This window comes from Orcinus orca, chromosome 2, assembly GCF_937001465.1.
Source record: "Orcinus orca chromosome 2, mOrcOrc1.1, whole genome shotgun sequence".
NCBI classification, from domain to species: Eukaryota; Metazoa; Chordata; class Mammalia; order Artiodactyla; family Delphinidae; genus Orcinus; species Orcinus orca.
The window spans coordinates 87,176,128-87,198,605 of NC_064560.1; the positions used below are offsets into that span (position 1 = coordinate 87,176,128).

General features: G+C 48.6%; 2 protein-coding genes across 3 annotated transcripts in view; both read left to right on the forward strand.

The window, feature by feature from the left end:
- PKM (pyruvate kinase M1/2) overlaps positions 1-4,645 on the forward strand; it is a 26,840-nt gene extending 22,195 nt beyond the window's left edge. Inside the window, exons 9-11 of one of the 2 annotated variants that reach the window (XM_004276263.3) lie at positions 1,107-1,273; positions 3,003-3,184; positions 3,895-4,645. In XM_004276263.3, the coding sequence (XP_004276311.1) occupies positions 1,107-1,273; positions 3,003-3,184; positions 3,895-4,001 (456 nt within the window). In that variant the 3' untranslated portion in view covers positions 4,002-4,645. Of the gene's footprint in view, positions 1-557; positions 725-1,106; positions 1,274-3,002; positions 3,185-3,894 lie in introns of both variants that reach the window. The other variant, XM_033439997.2, reaches the window with a different exon arrangement.
- A 127-nt stretch (positions 4,646-4,772) lies between these two features.
- Positions 4,773-22,478, forward strand: part of GRAMD2A (GRAM domain containing 2A) — a 34,157-nt gene continuing 16,451 nt past the window's right edge. The window contains 1 exon segment of the mRNA XM_049706496.1: positions 4,773-5,853. Within this exon segment, the coding sequence (XP_049562453.1) occupies positions 5,813-5,853 (41 nt within the window). The 5' untranslated portion in view covers positions 4,773-5,812.

A 22,478-nucleotide genomic window follows, 5' to 3' on the forward strand; every position in this document is an offset into this window, starting at 1 on the left:
ACGTTGGCTTTGTCTGACCTCAGTTTTCCAGCACTGCTCAGTGTGCTTGCACGGCATGCCATTGGACAGGCTGGTAGCATCCCTGTGTCCGAAGCCAAGCAAGCACTCCATGTGTGCATGGAGGCCAGGCATGAAGCCTGGTAGTAACCACCAGACAGCCATGTGAGGAGGGAGGCCTGTTCCTTCCTGTGAGCTGTGTTCATGAGGCAGCGTGGTCAAGTCCTGCCAGGGAGCTATGTAGGCCCGGGAGCCCCGGGGGCCCAGCCTCTGCATGTTTCCATGCCCAGGCACTAGAGCCTGCCACCATATTATCTCCCTCCACCTCCACCGCCAATCAAAAAGTCCTTCCAAGATCAATAGATCCTTCCAGAACGGAAGAATCACTTTCCCCTCGGTTGGAGGGGAAGCAGTAGCGGTTGATGTTTGAAATCCTCCACACATCCCTAAGCGGGCTTTCATCACCCTGCCTCTTTGCATCTGCCTGAAGGACAGACTTAGCCAATTAACCTAAGGTACCTTCCCCTCTTCCTTGCCTCCCCTCCCCCTAAACCTTACAGATAGCTCGTGAGGCTGAGGCAGCCATGTTCCACCTCAAGCTGTTTGAAGAACTTGCGCGAGCCTCAAGTCGCTCCACAGACCTCATGGAAGCCATGGCCATGGGCAGCGTGGAGGCTTCTTATAAGTGTTTAGCGGCAGCTTTGATAGTTCTGACGGAGTCTGGCAGGTAGGGCCCTGAGGGCAGGTAACTTCCAGCCGTTCTAGAAGACAGCCAGGGCCCAGCCCTGCACCTGGGGCCCGCACTCAGGACCTCTCCTCTCACCTGCAGGAAGCTAGCCAGGGAGTCAGGGCAGGCCAGGACCGCAGGGTCCTTCAGCTCGGCAGGCACAGCGACGTCACAGGCACCTGGTGAAGGGCTGGTTCCTGCGAGTCTTGATCTCGCTTAGCTCAGAACCTCCAGCGATTGGGCTCTTCTTGGCCTCTGCACCCAGGGACATGCCCCTCACCAGCTGTCTGTGCGACTCTTCCCCTCCCTCTCCCGTGTGACACGGCTCTGACAAAGCTCTGTCCCCCTCTCGTCCCTCTGGACCGATGTTGCCCCTCCCTAGATTGCCCGTGAGGCAGAGGCTGCCATCTACCATTTGCAATTATTTGAGGAACTCCGCCGCCTGTCGCCCATTACCAGTGACCCCACCGAAGCCGCCGCCGTGGGTGCCGTGGAGGCGTCCTTCAAGTGCTGCAGTGGGGCCATAATCGTCCTCACCAAGTCTGGCAGGTAGGAGGTGGCAGCGGCTCCCTGGGAACGCCCAGCTCGGCAGCACCTTTCCTTGGGGGTCCTGGGAGCAGTGCACTAAACGGTGCTCAGATGGCACCAAGCCAAGGTAAGACCCCTCAGCCTGTGCCCGGGACCCTGCAGGGACGGAGCTCCCCTGGCCCCGTGGCCAGGCTCTGGGAGCGAGCAGAACCCCTGCCCTGGGCCTGAAGGACAGGATCCCAGGCAGCGCTCATAGGCATGTCAGACCATTTGGGTCCAAAGCAAGTTTATACCCTCACGACGAACTAGAGACTTAATTACATAGACAGACAGACTGATGACAAATGGTTGATACTTAAAAGCTGTTTTTCTCAAAAAGTAAAGGATAACCAGTTTTGCTTATTCTGGTTGCTATGTGCTCCTTAAAAAGTTCAGTGTGGAAAATTAGTGCTGTTTGCTGACATGCTGTTTGTTTGGTGCACCCGTCCCATCGGTCTTTGAGTCCCAAAGGCAAGTGGGTGCTGCCCAGGAAAGGTCACCGTGGTGTGTTGCTGGCACTTGGGCCGTGCATCCAGGCTGAGGCCTCTGCTCGGCCTCAGGCTCGGGGTCCCTTCCAGATCACTAGGCTGTCGTGCTTCCCTCCCTGGGTTTGGGGTGTGCTCCTCCTCCACAGGGCAGCTAGGGTTTCCTGGAGGAGGCGGGTGGAGAGGAGCAGACAGGCAGCCCCACGCACCAAGGAGCAGCAGGTGGGACTGCCTTTAGGACCAGGACACACGATGTGCAGATTCCCTCAGCAGAGGGCTCAGGATGAAAAGCTCCCACCATTTGGGTTGACCTTTGTGAAAAAGTCCAGCCTTTGCTCCTTGGCTATTTTTAACTCCAGGCTTCTGGGATTTCACTCTCAGCGAGTCCTGACTTTAGCACTTGCTGCCCTCTGAAAGCCTTGTATGGAGGCCAGGCCTTAATGCAGTGCGTCCTCTGCTGTGACATGGCTTAAGTTTCCCTGACACCTGTTGAGTAGTCCTCACAGCTTGCCTTCCAGGCCCCAATTCCCCCTGCAGGCCCCTCCACCTCCCGAGGCACGTCTGCAGCCACACGTGTACAGTGTCAGTGCTGAAGGAAGCACCTGGCGCTGGGGCTGTACAGGGGTCCCCTCCCCCCCCGAGGAGGCTTCCCAGGCAGAGCCTCCCCCACTGACACTCCCATCCCCTGGTCTTGCCTCCTGGGTAGCCACCTGTATTTCTAAGCCTCACTTAGATACTCAGGTTTGACTGGGGGGCTCTACAGCCCAGTTGCTGGGACTGTTTCAGGGACCCGGGGGATCACGTGGAGTCAGGAGAGGGCACAGCAATAGGGAAGACTTGCGTTGTAGATTCCAAGGGGGACTGGTGGGCTCTGCTCCTGTTTTCTTGCAAATGTCAAGAGTCAGGTGCTATTCCCATGTTGCTTGGCTTGTAGCTGCTGCCAAGTACGGGCCATGTGGGGGAAGTGGGGGAAACTGACCTTGCTGGGTCGGCATGATCCTGGGGCCCTGGCCTGTTGGGAGCGGGGTAGGGCAGATGGGTAGCATAGCTATGAAGAAGAATTATGTGCTGTGGAAGATACAGGATGATGAGCCGCCCCAGTCTTGGCAGCAGAGAGCCTCAGGCTGGCATAGGGAGTTGGATTAGAGGGTGAGTTGTTGCTGAAGGCCCTGAGGAGCTTCCTGGGACACTGTTTAACAGTCTTGTCTGCCTGTCCCCCATCTCAGGTCTGCACATCAGGTGTCCAGATATCGCCCCCGGGCCCCCATCATTGCTGTGACCCGGAATCACCAGACAGCTCGCCAGGCCCACCTGTACCGCGGCATCTTCCCTGTGGTGTGTAAGGACCCAGTGCAGGAGGCCTGGGCTGAGGACGTGGACCTCCGGGTGAACTTGGCCATGAATGTTGGTGCGTGGCTGGGAGCAAGGGCTAGAGGTGGAGGGGTGGAGAAGGTGCCTGAGCACTGGTCTCTCTGAGACCCTATAGAAAGGGGAACATGTTGGCCTTTGGGTGCAAGAGCCCTAGCTGTCCTCACTGGGAATGTTCTCTGAATCCTTCATCCCATTCCCTGGAGTCCTGGGCTGAGCCCAGGAGGGAAGAGGGGCCTTTGAGTTGTGGGGCTGAGCACCCCAGGTTCTCTCCTCACTCTCTTCCAGTCTAGGATCCAAAGCAAAGGATCCTCGATAATCGGGGTTGTCCATTCTTTGGCATCTGCTCATCATTGAGGTTTTTCATAAAATTAGCCAGAGCTCCTACACTTGGGGCCAGCACATGTACAAATTATGTATTCATATGGTCTTTGTCCCAGTATAAGAGTAGGATATCATGTGATGAGAGGAAGCAGCTAGCTGTGACTTTGGGCTGGGCTGTCCACCCTCTAGAGTAGAATATGAATGATGTCCAAAGGTCCCTGCCAGCTCTGCTATCTGAGCCATACGGATATATCAAGGCTTCCCTCATCCCCTTTGCCTGGGCTGTGAGGCTAGCGCCACCTTGTGGTGTAAGGGAGTAAAGGCCCGTCAGCCCTGCTTAGCTTCCTCCGACTGTGGGGCAGTCTCCCAGGTGCATACCTTCTTCACATGATTCTTCACTCACCAGCCCCTCTTCTCTTCCTCCAGGCAAGGCCCGAGGCTTCTTCAAGAAGGGAGATGTCGTCATTGTGCTGACCGGGTGGCGCCCTGGTTCTGGCTTCACCAACACCATGCGTGTAGTTCCTGTGCCGTGATGGGCCCCGGAGCCCCTCCTCCAGCCCCTGTCCCATCCCCCTTCCCCAACCCATCCGTTAGGCCAGCAATGCTTGTAGTGCTCACTTGGGGCTGTGGTGTGGCACTGGTGGGCTGGGACGCCAGGGAAGATTAATGCCTCTGTGAAACACAGCTGTTTTTAAGACCCTGCTTGGGTGGGGTAGTTCAGAGCTGGGCCACCCATCATGTGGCCCCATCCGAGCAAGGGATGAAGGAGGGGTGCAGGCAGGACTGGAGGCCCCAGAGCTTCACATAGAGGGCAACAGCTCCTGCTTCTCTTCCTTTGTGTACTCGATTCAGTTCCTGTAGAAAATGGATACCCAGAGAACTCCCAGCCCTGGCGTGGGATCAGGAGATAGTCGGCTAAGAGTAGGGGCCTTAGGGAATAGGGCAGAGGTTCCAGTTTAAACAGACTCTGGCCCTGGCCCTTACTTGGTTCTCCAGCCCCCCTCAGCCTCCCTCACTCCCACCTTGTGCACTGTGCACTTCTGTTCCTTCACTCCACTCAACTGTTGCTGCAGGCAAACACTCCACCCTCCACCTTCCATTTCCCTCACTACTGCAGCCGCCTCCAGGCCTGTTGCTATAGAGCCTACCTGTATGTCAATAAACAACAGCTGAAGCACCTGTTTCCTCTCTTTTCTGATGGGGGGGCGGGTGGTTGAACCCTGCCCTCCAAGTAGGGTGAAAATGGCAAGAGCCCTGTGGCTCCTGGTGAGTACTCCTGTGTAACAACTCAGGCCACCTGCCATCCTGTTCCCTGGGGTGCAGAGGTGCTGGGGAAGCAGTCGCTGACTGTCTTGAGAATATAGGTTACCCTTTTCAGCACCTTGGAGTCTAAAAGGTCCTGCAGCTGGGGAAATTTTAACAGCTTATTTAGACCAAAGATTGGAGAAGGCAGCAACAAGGCCCCCTCCCTCCTGCTCATGGGTAAACCAGGAGTGAAGTGGCCCTTGTCCTGCCCCTCCGCCTTAGGTCTTCCTGCAGTAGAGGCCCTTGATATGAGACCAAGGTCTGCTCCCAGTTTCCAGAATATTTGTGGAACCCTGGGCTCCCTTTGTTCCCCTTCTGTTTTCCAATGTCCTCTCTCCATGATAGAGCAGGGTCAAGGAAGGGGGAGAGGGTTGGGAATGGAACTAAATCTGGCTTGCACCTTTCCTCTCTCCTGACCACTCTGAAGGACCAAGCCTTTCCTGGTGGGGATAAGAGGGAAGGAGCCCAGAGGCCAGGTTCATTGTCACACTGAGCTCTTCTGCCTGTGCTTTGCTACTCGATTTCTGGCCGTCTGCAGTCCCTTTCCAGACACCTCCAAAAGATTTTTGCCTGGGGAGGCACTGAAAAGTCCCCAACTCGGGAAAGCGCATGAAATCATTACAGCTCCGGAGCTGTTCAAAATTCGCACTGGTGTTCCCTACTCATGTCCTCACTTCTCTGGTGTGGAGAGAAATTGAAACTGCCTTGGAGCTTAGCGTTGGGAGGTTTTGGGAGGGATGGGTTTCTGCAAAGGGCTTCGGGCTCCGAGACTAAATAGCTAAAGAGGGAGAACCTGGAGCAGGCACCCAAGGCCCTCGCTGGGAAGGGCAGAGCGTGCAGACCCAGGCCGTCCTCCGGGATAGGATCCGAGCAGAGCTCGGGGCCCCACCTGGATCTGGAGAGAGGGAGGAACAACCAATGGGCTGCGCCCGTCCCGTGCGAGCAGCCAATAGGCGGTAGGGGGCGTGTCATCCGAGGTGGTCGGGAGTGGGCATTCGGTCGTGGGGCGCGGTCCCCGGCGCTCGCTGGAGGCTCCGCGATGACTGCTCTGAGCCCGGGCGAGGCCGCCCAGGCGGGCAGGTAAGGGGCTGCGACCCGCGGACCGGGCTCCAGGGCCCAGGGGCCAACTCGAAGGGACGCTGCCCGGCGGGACCCGGAGGCCGCTGCGCCTCGGCGCGTTCTACCCGCAGGGCAGGCGCTTCCTGGCCCTCCGGAATGCGGGCTTCACTCCAGAGCTGCGCTGCGCGGGCCCTGGCGCTTCCCGGGCTAAGAGGTGTTCGCGCTGGGACAGGATGTCACGCTGTAGGCGCTTCGCGCGAGGGGTTCGAACCTGTCGGATGAGGGGCATCCAGGCGGTATCAGGGAGGTGGAGGGCACCCCCCCCACCTCGGGATACCTCCCGTGGTCCATCACCCTCCTCCGCCGCCGTCGCTGGGCATTCATTCATTCATTCCCCAGCCATATCGACCCCCAGTCCTGACTGCCCCCCACCCGAGGGCTGGCGCTTCCCTTCTGGCCCCCGAAAGGGTCAGCCTCTCTCTTCCAAACGGGTCTGTAGCGGCGCTCGGTTGCCCGGGAGGCAGCGTGGAGCTGTCCCAGGACGACTCGGCCGCACCCATCCCTCAGGCCCTTCGCCGTCGGACAGGCTGGGGCCAGTCTCTCAGCCTCGAGATCTGTTCCACAGTAACCCTCGGAGGAAGGAAGGTTCTTGCAGCTGGGCAAGGGGCAGGGAGGCAGGGCAGGCAGGAGGTGATATTTCAGGTGGCACCAAGAATTGTGGCCTCTGCCCCATGAAGTCTTGGGGCCCTGCAGGTAGGATTATTTGTGGAAGACAGAGCCAGTGGATGAAGCTGTAAGTTCCTGCCCTTGCCCCAGTCCCAAAGCCCACAGCCTGAGCTCTGAAGGCTGGCCAACTAGCACTGGGGCAGATAGGGTGAATGTGGTGTGAGCTCAGTGCCCAGTCCACACAAGTACATGGAACTGGTGGAATGTTTTTGTTTGTTTGTTTGTTTTTTTAAGAAGATGTTGGGGGTAGGAGTTTTTTAATTTATTTATTTTTGCTGTGTTGGGTCTTTGTTTCTGTGCGAGGGCTTTCTCTAGCTGTGGCAAGCGGGGGCCACTCTTCATCGCGGTGCGCGGGCCTCTCACTATCGCGGCCTCTCTTTTTAGAGCACAGGCTCCAGACGCGCAGGCTCAGTAGTTGTGGCTCACGGGCCTAGTTGCTCCACGGCATGTGGGATCCTCCCAGACCAGGGTTCGAACCCGTGTCCCCTGCATTAGCAGGCAGATTCTCAACTACTGCACCACCAGGGAAGCCCCCTGGTGGAATGTTTAAGGGCTCCCTCTGTCCTGTCTTCAAAGAGGCTGGTGAGGCCGTACCCCACTGGCATTTGCCCTTATTTGCTTTGCTTGCCCCACTCATCCTTGCAGGAATCAGGCTCCTAGGGAATGAGAGAATGTCCTGACAATCCGTGACGGCTTTGCCCCAGTGTACACCCCCTAACTGGCTCTGAAGTCCAGTTCCTTTCAGAGCGAAGACTTATGGGGTTGCAGGGAGAGGTGGCATAGAGGGTGTCCTTCCCATCCTGCAGTGAGGGGGCCAGTATGCTCCTTCCGCAGTCCTCTGACCATGCTGACAGACACTCTCAGGTCTGAGGTTATGGTTTGACAAGCCCAGTTAAGCAGCGCACATCTCTGGGGCAAATGGGCAGATCTAGAGCGCATCATGTCAGCGCAGAAGCTGACAGAAGCTGCTCCTGAGTTTCCAGGAGCATTTCTGCTGGGGCCAAATCCAAGTTCTCCTTCCTGACTTGCCTTTGGGAGAATTTTCTGAATAGCCTAGAGGGGACAGCCCAGGTCCTATCCATGCCTTGTTGTTACTGGTTGCTTTGAAATTTCTGAGCTTAGGCGAGTCTTCAAAGCCTTAGTGCAGACCAGACGGATCTGTGTGCCAACCCATCCACCTAGGGTGACCCCCTGAGGCTGAGGTCAGCAGTACTCAAGATGGGCTATGCCAGCCAGCCTCCCTGAACCTCCTCCACGTGCCTGTGCTTGGGTGGGCCCCCCTAGTCCTTAACCTGGTTAAGTCGTGGCTTTGGCCCTTGAATGCCACATACCATGCTTATCAGACCAGCATAAAGAGCCTGTCCCATAAGAAATTCCTATTTTGCTGTGACCTGGGACAAGTCCCCTCTCTGGGCCTGCTTTGCCGTCATAAGGTAAGGAGATTGGATTGTAGGCTCCTTAAAGGCCTTCTCCATGCAGCCATTCAGTGACTCTGCTAACTAGCCTGTTTCCCCCTTGATTTCTGAAGGTATTTTATCTCTTTACATAATTACTTCGTTGCTATGACTACCTATGGAAAGCCCATGAAGTCGAGACCCATGCAGCATTCCACTTTGGTGTCGAGTGTCTGAGTCCGGACACCAGAAAATAATTTGCTTTTCTCCTTTCCTGAGAAGTGAAAATAATTCCCCCCAATTCTGCAGCCATCTCTTATGCAAGGGTAAGTTTGGCAAGAAGTCAATCTTGGCCACTATGCTGCTATTCACCTGGGCCACAGGGCACCAGTCTGTCACCACATGTTATCACCAACCTTTGAAGCTTTGATTAATTCCCCTGCTGTTTACTAACGTAGGAAAGGAAGGAGGAGGGGGAGGGCAGAAGCCCCCCTGGAACGGAGCTTCCTTTGTAATTAAGAAGTACCTGCCTCCCCAGGGAGTCCCTGCCAGCTACAGCGTGAAGGAAGGCACTGTTCCCACGAATATAAGCCTCCGCGGGGCAGGCTGGTGTCTCCCTTCTCCCCACGACAACTACACATTTTCATTAGTTTACAAATGCCTGGTCATAGTTTAGGACTGGAGTGTTTTAATAACCTGTGGAGGTTGAGCCGATCTTTAAGTCCTTGTCCTAAGTCAGAGTTTCCTCAGATGATGTTTAAAACCACTAGAAAATCACATTGTTAATTTTTAAATAGGACGTTGGTTTTGGCTGGGACTATTTTTTAAAACTATGAACTAAAGGGGAAAACATAGTTTTTCGAGGCAGGAGCCTGCCGTGTCCTCCTTTGCCTGGCAAAGTAATAAAGCTATCCTAATCTCTTTCACCCTCAAAAAAATATGGACTAAAAAGCATATAAAGAATTAGTTTAAATCAAATACAAATTGCTTTTCCTTCTGACGTGTTGACCTGGCACATCATGGTATATTAAATAATTGTCAAAATCATCCTGGTATTTCATTTCACTGGTGTCTTGGGGTCATCGTTGGTGGCTTAGGGTCAGAACAGCAGCATGGGTGGGATGCCTGAGCAAACAGCTGTGACTGGTTGTAAGAATGTTTTTCTCCCTCGTGTAAAGAAAAATAATTAAATATTTCTAACTTATGTTAACATTAATCAAATTATTTGAAACTTGCCCATAATCACCAGGGCCACACAAAATGTTATATTTTAAATAATTTTTGAATTTTGAAGGACTATTCAACAATTTTGTTTTGAAATAACCTAGTGACAATACCTCAGAATCGATATTCATATTCATACTGGGCTTCTTTGATTACCAAACAAGTTGGAAATGTTTATATATTTAATTGTTAAATCTTTTCGTTGTGGAGAATTTCAAACACATACACAAGAAGAGTAGTATAATAAGCAGCATGTGCCCATCACCCAGCTTCAACAATTATCAAGTCATGGGCCTCCCTTCTCCCTCCCTCCTGGATTATTTTGAAGCAAATCTAAGATATATTATTTCACCCACAATTATTTCAGTGTGTACCTATAAAAGATAAGGTCTTTTAAAAATATAACTACAATACCATTTTCACACCTGAAAAATAACAATAACTTCTTAAAATCATCAGGTAGCTAGTCGGCAAAGTTCCCACATCATCTAGTAAATGTTTTTGTGCCATTTTAAAAACTTTTATAAGGCTCCAAATGAGTTTTATACAATTGGCTGAAACATTGAATCTATATATCTGTGTCTCTAGTAGTCTCTTGTAATGTATAAATTCCCCTTCTATTTCTTCTTTTTTCCTTGCAACTTATTTGTCGGAAAAAATCTTTTTTTTTTTTTTCCTATACCCTTCACCAGTTTGCTGGTGCTGTTTAAAAATGTTCCTCTGACTCCTGTATTTCCTATAGATTGGCAGCTGGATCTAGACATTGATCAGATTCAGGAGGTACTGAACACTTGAGGAAACATAAGGTCTGGTTATTTCTCTTTGGGGCATGTTAATAGCCATTGATGATTATTTCATGTAAACCCATTATTTCATTAGGGATTGCAAAATGGTATTACTCCAATTCTATCACTCTTTCATTATTTATTAGCTTGAATATTTCTATAAGAGAAATGTCCCTTCTTCAACTATTTGGTTACCCCAATACTAGAAAGGGAGAATAAATCCTCAGCTCTTTCCTTTTATTTACAGGTTTTCAAAATAATGAGATGGGTCTCTAGTAATCACCAAAGGTGACCAATGAGTCATTTTGGTATTATTATGATCTCATGGATTTAAACATATTTGATGTGTTTTAGCTCACTGTAGACATTATTCTTATTGACGCTCAAATTGTCCCATCTTGCTCTATCTTCAGGTTGGCTCCTGAATACTTGTGCCATCACCACAGTCTTTTTTTTTTTTTTTTGCGGTACGGGGGGCCTCTCAATGTTGTGGCCTCTCCCGTTGCGGAGCACAGGCTCCGGACGCGCAGGCTCAGCGGCCATGGCTCACGGGCCTAGCCGCTCCGCGGCATGTGGGATCCTCCTGGACCGGGGCACGAACCCGTGTCCCCTGCATCGGCAGGCGGACTCTCAACCACTGCGCCACCAGGGAAGCCCCCACCACAGTCTTTGATGGCTTCCTTGCTTTCGGTATGATTAGATATTTTAGGCCCATTTGTGTATTTCCTGCCCCAAATCTGGAAACAGCCATTTCTCTAAGGAACACTGGTTCCCTTTTGGGAAATTGCATGACCATAATCTAAGCACCAGGGGTGTTCATTGCTAGCTGAGTATTTATTTTTTTTAAAGTCATCAGTTTTGAAGTTTATCTTTTAAACCCATTTGATTGCTGATCAAATTAAAGTTGTATTTCCTATCATTTTGGGAGTCATAGGCTATATTAAAAATATAGCACAGCAAAGTGACTCAGCCATACACATACATGTATCCATGAAGAAACTTTAAATTATACTTGGCAGTTGTTTTAATAATCTCTCTCTCTCTCTTTTATTTTACATAATGAGAGTTGAAGCCCGCAGGAATTGGCAAACTGTGGTCAGCAGGCCAAATCCTGCCCATTGTCTGTTTTTGTAAATAGAGTCTTACAGTCATGCCCATTTAAAAAAAAAAAAAATCTAATGAAAGTGAAATATTCTCTTTCCAGAGACATGTTCCTTTGTTCAGACACAACAGTTTTGCCCCAAATTCCAGGAGTTCACAGACCTTCCCTGCAACCCTTGCTTGGATTCCACGGTCCATTAGACTGTCAACTGGGGTCCATAATGATGGAGGAAGACTTGGGAGGACTGGAAATAACCAGTTGGCCCCATGTAAGAGCAGCAAATGGGAAAGCTAATGGGTCTTGCAGTATCAGACCCAGGAGAAGAGAGATTAGGAGTAGTCATTGCAGAGACTCTGCACTGGTCACACCAGCAGTGAAGATCTGGTTTTATCAAGAAAGGAACATGATGTCAAAAATTTGTTCTTTGGGCTTCCCTGGTGGCACAGTGGTTGAGGGTCCGCCTGCCGATGCAGGGGACACGGGTTCGTGCCCCGGTCTGGGAAGATCCCACATGCCGCGGAGCGGCTGGGCCCGTGAGCCATGGCCGCTGAGCCTGCGCGTCCGGAGCCTGTGCTCCGCAACGGGAGAGGCCACAACAGTGAGAGGCCCGCGTACAGCAAAAAAAAAACAAACAAACAAACAAACAAAAAAAATTTGTTCTTTGAAGGATCAGTAGATAGAGAGAGGTCCATCTGGGTGTTGGAAAGAACTTTCTAATAATCAGAACTTCAGTGACATACCTGATAGATCACAGTTACATGTAGGCGCACGTTTTGAAATGTCTTGTGCCTAATTGCAACTTTACCCTTTTTTCACCCACTTGAATATTTACTTCCTCACACTAAGTTCCTTGATATGGATAACACTGAGTAAGGTTGTTTTATTCCCCCCTTTTAAGTTATTCTTGGTTATGTAGTTACTGTGATATAATAATAGGAAGAGGCTGAGCTTTCAGAAAGACCTGGATTCAAATCCTTGCTCCACAAGTTACTGCTGAGTTACTACTGGCTCTGAGCCTCCCTCTCTTCTCTATAAAACAGAGTCACATCTGGCCTACTTCAAAGATTCTCAGGCTGTGTAATGGCCTGGTACACAGTAGATGCTCACCAAAAATGAGTTTCCCTGCAGTTCCTCCAGTTTTGAGAATCTGAGACCAGGTCTCTCTGATGATTCAGACCCAGCTGTAAGAAAAGCTTGGTCTTTTTTTACTATCCAAGGTGCAAAGTTCATTTTTTAAAAATAAACTTTTTAATCTTTAGATAATTGTAGATTCACATGCAATTGTGTGAAATAATACAAAGATCTCGTGTACATTTCCCCCAGTTTTTCCCAGTGGTAATATCCTGCACAACAGTAGCACAACCAGAAAATTGACATTGATATAATCCCTTTGACCTTATTCAGATTTCACCAGTTTCACATTCATTCATTTGTGTGTGTGTGTGTGTGTGTGTGTGTGTGTGTGTTTAGTTTTGTACAGTTTTATCACATGTGGGAATTTGGCAAAGTTCATTTTTAAAATCAAGGTTTCTTTTTCTGTTGGATTCTGAGGGTTTTCATGTAAGAAGCATGTTTTAGAAATTTGGAATTTAAGAAGTGTCCATCAGTTAACATTGCTGTGCCTTTGGAACAAGTTTCTTTCTTTCTGTGTCTTTCTCCTTTTTTTTCATTCTCTCACCAAATGAAAATAGTTTATTGTGATCGTAAAATTTAGGCAAAGTATACTACAGAAAATTATAAAGAAGAAAAGAAACACCTGCAATCCCAACTCAAGGAGGAAAATAATGTTAGAATTTTGGTGAGCATCCTTCCCAATATATTTTATAATACATGCTGTTCTATATAATGTTTTTTCTAATGTTCTATAATGCTATCCTTTGTGGTAGACTTATTTTTAATAAGTTTTAAAAAATAATGATAAATATCATTTTAATAGTTACATAGCCTTTCATTCTTTGAATAAACCATAATTTGTTCATGCCCTATTGTTTTTTTCCTCTTCTACAAGTGTAGTGAACTACACTTCAGTGCACATTCTTATACATTTAAATTTGTGTTCAATTATTTCCTAAGAATAAATTGTTAGAAGTGGAATTTGTGGGTCTGTTGAGTATCTACATACAAATGTATGTACGTTTTCACACACTGCCCTCTCACACAGGAGTGTGTGAGACTGCCCATTCAGCAACATGTTGATCAACAGTAGATGTTATTAAACTTTTAAGCCTTTGAAATTTAATAAGTAAAAATATCCCTTCTATTTTATTTTTAAATATCTTTATTATTTTTGTTGATTTTAAAAGTATTACACCCTGTTATAAGAAGTTCAAACAAAACAGAAACTATTGAGAATGAATTCTTCCCTGAGATATAATCACTGTTGTTTGATACAGAACTTTTAATTTTATAAATGGGTTATATCTTGGTTACTTATATATATACTTTTCACTAAACAACATATTTTGGACTTTTTTCCATATTAGCACATGCAGCTATACTCTAGTCTTTTAGTCAATTGCACAGGACTCTGTTATATTGATAAAATATTATTTTGGTATTTCCACCTTTTCCTTCATACTTGTTAACTAAAGGAATATAAATTTTTGCCTACTTGTCCATTTATTTCCTTATACCAAGTTCCATGAAATGGAGTTGTAGGATCAAAAGATTTACATTTCTTAAATAATTTGATATATGTTAGAAAGGTTAACTAAGTTTTAAGTCTCATCATGGAAAATAAGAATGCTTATTTTCCACATCCTGTAATATTGAGCACTATAATTTTTTTAGTGTTTACCAGTAAGATAGGTAATAGAGATATTTCTTTTTTTGTGACTTACCTGTTCATATTCTTTACCCACTTTTCTATTAGATTGTTTACCTTCTTCCTTCTGACTTGGACGAGTCATTATCATTTAAAAACACCAATCCTTTGTTGTTTACATCACCTTTTAAATTTTAATTAATTTATTTATTTTGACCGCAGTGCGGTATGTGGGATCTTAGTTCCCTGACCAGGGATGGAACCCATGCCCCTGCAGTGGAAGTGCAGAGTCTTAACCACTGGACCACCAGGGAAGCCCCCTGCCAGTTTGAATTTTGATGTACAAAGGTTTTTAATTTTTATGCAATTAAATCTTTTATGTGTTCTGGGTTTTATATCTTGCTTAGGAAGACCTTTCTCGGTATGTTAATATTCTCTTCTATTTTATTTTAGTTTTTTATTGGCTTAGAAAATATTTGGATGTTTAATCTACCTGGGATTTATTTTTGTGAATGGTGTGAGGTAGCCAGTTGCCCCAAGAACATTTATTGGTCAATCTGTTCTTTCCTTACTTATTTGAAACAGCTTCTTTCTTATATACTAAATTCTCAGATGCCCATAGATCATCTTCTGAACTCCCCTTATGTTCTATTGATCTATTCATCTTTTCCTAAACTAGTAAGTATTTTAATTGCTCCAGCTTTGTAGTTTATTCTGACATCTGGTAGGGCAAAGCCCTTGCATGACATTTGGGATAAATTCGCTTCTTTAGAACTTTCAATCTTCCCACTCAGGAGCAGAGTTTATCTCTCCATTTATTCAAGGCTTCTTTCGTGTCATTTAAAAAATGTCTGTGATTTTCTTCTCATAAATTGCTCTACATTTTAAGAGTTTATTCTTGGGTAACTTATATGTATTGCCATATGAATAGAATCATTTCCCCAAATATATTTTATAACCGTTTATTGCAGGTCTACTGAGAAACTATTGATTTTTATATTGATCTTGTAACCACTAGAATAACAATTAACTCCATGACAGTGTATTGTGTGTCTATCCTTATCACAGCTCTGCCTAGCCCATGGCCCAAATATAAGAATATCTGGGCCACTTTCTTATGATTTTTCCAGTTGATGACGTATCCTCTAGTTAGTTTATGTTACCATCTTTCAAACAATAATCATTGCTTTTTATTGGGGTGGCCAAAAAGTTCGGGTTTTTGGTAGGAAGGTAGGAAACCCGAACCAACTATTTGGCCAGCCCCAATAACGTATGAACCTTGGATTTCTTTTTCGTGCTTTTGTGCAATGGCTAGAACTTCCAGAACAATGTTGATTTACAGTGGCGAGAGCAGGCATTCCTAGGGGGTTTCCACCAGTTGGACAATCTGGGGTTCTCCCTGGAGGGAGAGGTACCAGGACCCAGTAAGCTCTTTAAGAGTAGGTCATCACCCGGGAATCCGAACCTTAGACGAGCACGGCTTGGGAGAGCCCGGTTAGCAGAAGCCTGTGGCAGGGCGCGGAGCTGGACCCTCCTGGGACGTCCCAAATCCGGGCCAATACCAGGTTTGGGTCCCGGAAGGGGTGCGGGCTCCCTTTCCAGGGAGCAGAGGTGTCGGCATGGTTGCTGTTTTTCCAATAGCCCTCCAGTCTAGGCAAGCTTTTGCTCTTCCGCTTACAGACGCATTGGCCCCCGCCAAGGGGTGGGCAGGGCAGGGCCGGGCGGGCTGGCGCGGGGCCCTGCGGTGCTGGAATTCTGGGTGTGGCTGCCCTCTCGGCGCCGGGTGGCGCTGGGCTCTCCAGCCCTTCCAAGGGCTGGCGCAGAAAATGGACTTGTGGTTCGCGGGCTGCGGCAGAGATGCGCCAGGGGTGAGGAGCGTCAGGTGAGGATGGCTGGGGAAGGCTGGACCAGGCGGGGAAGCTGCGGGCAAGGGCAGCACCCACTCCCTCCCCGACTGTGGACACCCCGCCCAGGGAATCAGGAGAGGGAGGTACAGTCCCATCCCCCAGAATCTCCGTGGTCTTTCACTGGGAGGAAGGCAGGATCCGAGGTTGGTGGGGCGCTGAGCTGGCCGGTGGCCTGGGCTGCCGGCTGTGCTCGGCAGCATCCTCACTTGTGCTCAGAGGCCTCTCCTCACAGTCCGTCCCTGGGATGCAGTCAGCAGCGTGGGAGAGAGAAAGGAGGGGCAGGGCTTTAGCACCCGAGTCTGGATTCAGACCCCCAGTAGGGCACCAAAACGGTCCTGGCTAAGGCTGCAGATCCCCTCCTTGTTGCTGAAGTTACTTAGACTGCCTTCCAGTCCTCCCGCTGTTTGGCCTCTCAGCAAACTTCACTGCTTTCCCATTCCTCCTTTTTGAAGTACTCTTTCGGCTTCCATGACAACCTATACACCTGGTTGTTTGTTTTGTTTTTGTTTTTTCGCGGTACGCGGGCCTCTCACTGCTGTGGCTTCTCCCGTTGCGGAGCACAGGCTCCGGACGCGCAGGCCCAGTGGCCATGGCTCACGGGCCCAGCCGCTCCGCGGCATGTGGGATCCTCCCGGACCGGGCCACGAACCCATGTCCCCTGCATCGGCAGGCGGACTCTCAACCACTGTGCCACCAGGGAAGCCCCACACAGTCTTTAAGTGCTGTAATTCTTGAGGTCCCAGGCTACTCTCCTTCCCCTCCCTCTTCCCCATCCTCCTAGTGGAGATATAATTCACACACCATAAAATTCATCCTTTTAAAGTGTGCCATTCAGTGGCTTTTACTGTATTCACAAAGTTGTGCAACCATCATCACTGTCTAATTCTGGAACAGTTTCATCACCTCCAAAAGAAACTCTATGTGCATTAGTCACTTCCCATTTCCCCTTCCCTCCAACCCCTGGCAACTACTAATCTACTTTCTGTCTCTGTGGATTTGCCAATTCTGGACATTTCCTGTACGTGGAATCATACGATATGTGGTCTTTTGTAACTGGCTTTTCATTTAGCATAATGTTTTTCAGGTCCATTCATGTTGTAATATGTATCAGTACTTCATTCCTTTGTATGGCTGAATTATGTTCCACTGTATGGGTATACCACATTTTGTTTATCCATTCATCAGTTGGGTATTTGGGTTGTTTCCATTTTTTGGCTATTATGGTAATAAATATCATAATTCTATGAGCATTCCTTTTTTTAAAAACTTTAAAAAACTGAAGTATAGTTGATTTACAATGTTGTGTTAATTTCTGCTGTACAGCAAAGTGGTTCAGTTATACATACATATACATTCTTTTTAATATTCTTTTCCATTATGTTTTGTCACAGGATATTGAATATAGTTCCCTGTGCTCTACAGTAGGACCTTGTTGTTTATCCATTCTATATATAATAGTTTGCACCTGCTAATCCCAAACTCCCAATCCATCCCTCCTCCACCCCCTTCCCCCTTAGCAATCACAGGTCTATTCTCTATGTCTGTGAGTCTGTCTCACAGAGAAGTTCATTTGTGTCATATTTTAGACTGCACATATGAGTGCTATCATACGGTACCTGTCTTTCTACTTCTGATTTCACATAGTATGATAATCTCTAGGTCCATCCATGTTACTGCAAGTGGTATTATTTCATTCTTTTTTATGGCTGAGTAATATTCCATTGTGTATATGTACCACATCTTTACCCATTCATCTGTTGATGGACATTTAGCTTGTTTCCATGTCTTGGCTATTATAAATAGTGCTGCTATGAACATAGGGGCGCATGTGTCTTTTTGAATTGTAGTTTTGTCTGAATATATGCCCAGGAGTGGGATTGCTGGATCATATGGGAATTCTATTTTTAGTTTTCTGAGGAACCTCCATACTGTTTTCCATAGTGGCTGTACCAGTTTACATTCCCATCAACAGTGTAGGAGGGTTCCCTTTGCTATGAGCATTCTTGTACAAGATTTTGTGTGCACATACATTTTCAGTTTTCTTGGGTATATGTACCTAGGAGTAGAATTGCTGCATCATATAGTAAACATTTAACCATTTGAGTAACCACCAAACTGTTTTCCAAAGCAGTTGCACCAATTTACAATCCCACCAGCAATGTGTGAGGGCTCCAGTTTCTCCTTATCCTCACCAGCACCTGATACGAATTACAGCCTCTCGGGGGTGTGACGTGGTATCACATTGTGGTTTTGATTTGTATTTCCCTGATGACTAATGATGTTGAGCATCTTTTTGTGTACTTATTGGTCATCTGATATCTTCTTTGGAAAGATGTTTATTTAAACATTTGCCCATTTTTAGTTGGATTATTTGTCTTTTTATTTTTCAGTGTTGAGTTCTTTAAAAAGATTTTAATTGTGGTTAAGAAAAACATAACATAAAATTTACCATCGTAACCATTTCTAAGTTCATTTGTACAGTTCAGTAATGTTAAATATACGTATTCATATTGTTGTGCAACCAATCTCCAGAACTTTTTCACCTTGCAAAACTGAAACTCTATACCCGTTAAATAACTCTCCATTCCGCCCCCCTCCTCCAGCCCCTGGCAACCACCATTCTACTTTCTGTTTCTATGAATCTGACTACTCTAGGTACTTCACATAGGCGGAGTCATACAGCATTTATATTTTTGTGACTGACTTTTTTCACTTAGCATGACATCTGCAAGGTCATAAGAGTTTTTCATATATTCTAGATACTAGTCCCTTATCAGATGTATGATTTACAAATATTTTCTCTCATTCTATGAGTTTCCTTTTCACTTCTCAATATCATTAGCAGCACAAAATCTTCTAATTTTGATGAAGTTCGATTTATCTATTTTTTCTTCTGTTTCTTGTGCTTTTGGTGTCATAGCTTAGGAGACCATTGCCTAATCAAACAAAGATTTACACATATGATTTCTTCTAAGAGTCTTAGCTCTCACACTTTTGAGTTATTTTTTGTACATGGTGTGAGATAGGGATCCAACTTAATTCTTTTGCACGTGGATGTCTAGTTGTCCCTGCACCATTCGTTGAAAAGACTATTCTCTCCCCTGTTGAATCGGTCTTGGCACCCTTCTCGATAGCTTCTCTTCTTTATGTACCCACTTTCCCTGGGGGATCTTCCTAGCTCCTGTACCCAACCATGGGCCAATAACTCAGAAATGTATCCCTTCAGCCTGGACCTTTCTTCTGAGCTCCTTACTCATATGTAACTGGATATCTCCACTTAAATGCTTCTCACACATGTTTAAGACTGAACTCATGATTGTTTCCTTCAAATATGTTCTTTTTCCAGTATATTTTCCCCTCTTTTGTCTCAGCAAAACACAGCAGTATCCTGCTTGCAATCCAGAAATCTAGAGTCAGGTTTGACACTTCTTACCTTATGCCCCACATCCAGTTGATCACCAAGTCCAGGTTGGTTCTGCTTGGAAATATATATTGTGAATCTATCCCTCAACCTCCATCACCACCACTGCCACCAAGTCTGAGACCTCATCTCTCTGCTGGAATACAGTCTCCTAACTGGTCTGTCTCCATGGAAAATTCTAAATATATACAAAAGAGGAGGAGAGTTGTAGGAGGGACCCCCATGTATTCATCACCACCAACTACAATAACCACCGACATCAGGTTGTCCCTATTTCATCAGTACTCATCCTGTGCTCCCCCTGCCCCACACCCTTTGGATGACTTTGAAATAAATCTATGTATTAGAGTGATCTGTGACCACGCCCAGGGGTGCCAGCTCAAACAGACGCTGCTCCGTACTCTTTAACGTACAAAGTTGACAGTGTATTTCCCTTTAAAATCCCTTCATTGGCTCCTCATAGCTTTTCTTCTTTTCTTTTTTTTTTGTTTTTTACTATGAACAACTTTATTCATGGACTTTCATATAAGTATAAAAGTGATGGATATTAAAATCACACTTTCACATACATTTTCCAGAAAAAGCCAATTCCTGTATATACTGAAATCAGATATCAAAATCTGGGGGCCCAAAGTCCCCAGAAGAAACCAGTTGCGGGGGTAAGCAGCTATATCTAGTGTCTCCGACTCCATTTCTGCAGCGCAAAAGGCCCCCCCATAGTTGTTTTGTTTGTTTGTTTTTTGCGGTACGCGGGCCTCTCTCCGCTGTGGCCTCTCCCGTTGCGGAGCACAGGCTCCGGACGCGCAGGCTCAGCGGCCATGGCTCACGGGCCCAGCCGCTCCACGGCACGTGGGATCTTCCCGGACCGGGGCACGAACCCGTGTCCCCTGCATCGGCAGGCGGACTCTCAACCACTGCGCCACCAGGGAAGCCCTACCCCCCATAGTTTTTTTTTTTTTTTTTTTTTTTTTTTGCGGTACGCGGGCCTCTCACTGTTGTGGCCTCTCCCGTTGCGGAGCACAGGCTCCCGACGCGCAGGCTCAGCGGCCATGGCTCACGGGCCCAGCCGCTCGGCGGCATGTGGGATCTTCCAGGAACGGGGCATGAACCCGTGTCCCCTGTATCAGCAGGCGGACTCTCAACCACTGCGCCACCAGGGAAGCCCACCCCATAGTTTTTAAGAGAATGACAAAAACCCTTACTGGGGCCCACAAGACCCTGCATGATCTAGCCCTGCCAACCTCTCCAGCCTCATTGCTCATCACTTCACTACTCACCTCTACCCTCCAGACACAAAGGCTCTGTTTATATTTCTCATACGTGCCACACACATCTGGCCTCAGGGCTTTTGCACATCATAAACCCGCTAATAAACCCTCTACAAGGACCCCTTCCCAACACCCTCCAATCCTCCCCACCCCGACCCTGCCAGCCCCTCAGTCTGATTAGCATCCATTGGCCATCAGTGCAGATCCTGCTGCTTCAGGGGGTCTTCCGCACTCTCCACCGGTGACTCAGGACTCCTTGACAGAGGTCCTCCTAGGACGCTGTGCTTTGCCTTCGTAATGTACATTACACAGTTATAATTATGTATCCGTCTCTATAAATATTTGTTTCATGTCTGCCTCTCCCACCGGGCATTTTGGGGATAGTAGCATGCCTTATCCCTCTTCGTGTACACAGCACTTACACAGAGCTGAGCGAATACAGGCGTTCAATTGGCATTTGTAGGATGGAGGCAGAGGGGCTTCTGCCAGCCTGTCCTGGGATTGGGGTTTTTCTGACCACGGAGAGCCAGTGGCCATCTGCCCCCTCACCCAGTTCCTGCCTAGGCTTTGTTATTCTCTCAGACAACATTTGCTTTCCCTCCTGGCTTGAGACTTTCTTGCCCCTTTGCAGAGGAGTAACTGAGGCCCAGAAGGGGAGAGTGGCTTCTCCAAGGACCCACAGCAGTGAGAGGTACTTCTAGGCCTGCATCCTGTCTTCCTGTCCCCACGCCCAGGCTCTTCCAGGACACTGAGCCTGCTCGAGACTGCCTGTGCCCTGACAAGAGCCAGGTGGGTCCCCAAAGCCAGAGTGATTCTGAGCTGGGTGTCCCCGGGTGGTTGGAGTTGGGTATGCTGGATGCTACCCATGGATGGACAGAGCTGACTTGTCCCGGGAGTAGCCACACCTCCAGGCAGCCTTGAGTGGGGGTGAGCATCTGAGGGTGTCTGTGGGCCCTCCCCTCAGCCTGCCCGGCAGAGGGTGACCCCCAGGAGCACAGGGGTGCTCTGTTTCTTCATGAATGCAAGTCTGTGTTTAGACCTGAATGACCAGCTTCTTGTCTGGAAACAGCCAGGCCCCGAGTGGCCTGCCAAGAAAAAGTGGTCTGTGACCAGGTCCAGGGGTGCCAGCTCTCACAGATGCTGCTCCAGCGGTGGGCACTGTGGGAGGAGCAGCAACAGGCAGGTCACTCTCTGCAGAACCAATTCCCTGCTCCATCGTAGCCGGGGCTTTGTAGGAAATCCTGCGTATCCCCGGGAGCAAAGCTTCCAGGTTTCAGCCATTTGTCCATCTGTCTCCCTGGTGACTATTCTCACTCTGCAGGTCTTTGAGCTCTGGCCAGGAAGGGGGCAGCAACTGCTGGCCTTGTACCTCTGGTGGAGAGAGAAGAGAGGGTGGGATCCTGAGTATGGTTGGGCCTGAGCTGTGGGAGGACCTCTGGGCCCCAGGGGATAGGACGCAGTCCATGGATGCCACCCAGGTGTAAAGAGGGCCCTGCCCGCTGCCACTGTCCCAGGGGAAAGGTTCAGTCGCGCAGGACATGTATGGAGATTTGCGGGTGCAGTGGGGGGCCCGGTGGTGTCCCCGTCTCTACTTCCCATGGGGAGCTCACCTCTGGGCATCCTTCAAGGGACATGATGGGAGGGTACGGGGGCAACTCAGCTCTCAGTGGTGCAGGCAGGGGTGGGAGGCCCAGCGGGCAAGGCTGTGAGAACCGGCCCCCTTCCCCAGGGCTGGGCCGTGACCTGTCTCAGATCCTCACAGCGGCCCTGACCATCTGCAGGCCAGAGAAAGGATTCTCCCCATTTTAGAGAGGAGGGAGGAGACTCAGAGGGAGATGCCTGGGGGCCACCCGGAGGGTCAGGGGAGCCAGAGGCAAACTTGAGTGAGTTGTTCTCACTCCAGGCCGCGCCGTGTGTTTTGTGGGACTCTAGTTCCCTGGCCAGGGACCGAACCCAGGCCCTTGGCAGTGAGAACGCAGAGTCCCAACCTCTGGACCTCCAGGGAATTCCCTTACTCCAGGTCTTATGTTGGCATCCTGAGGCCCCACCACTGCT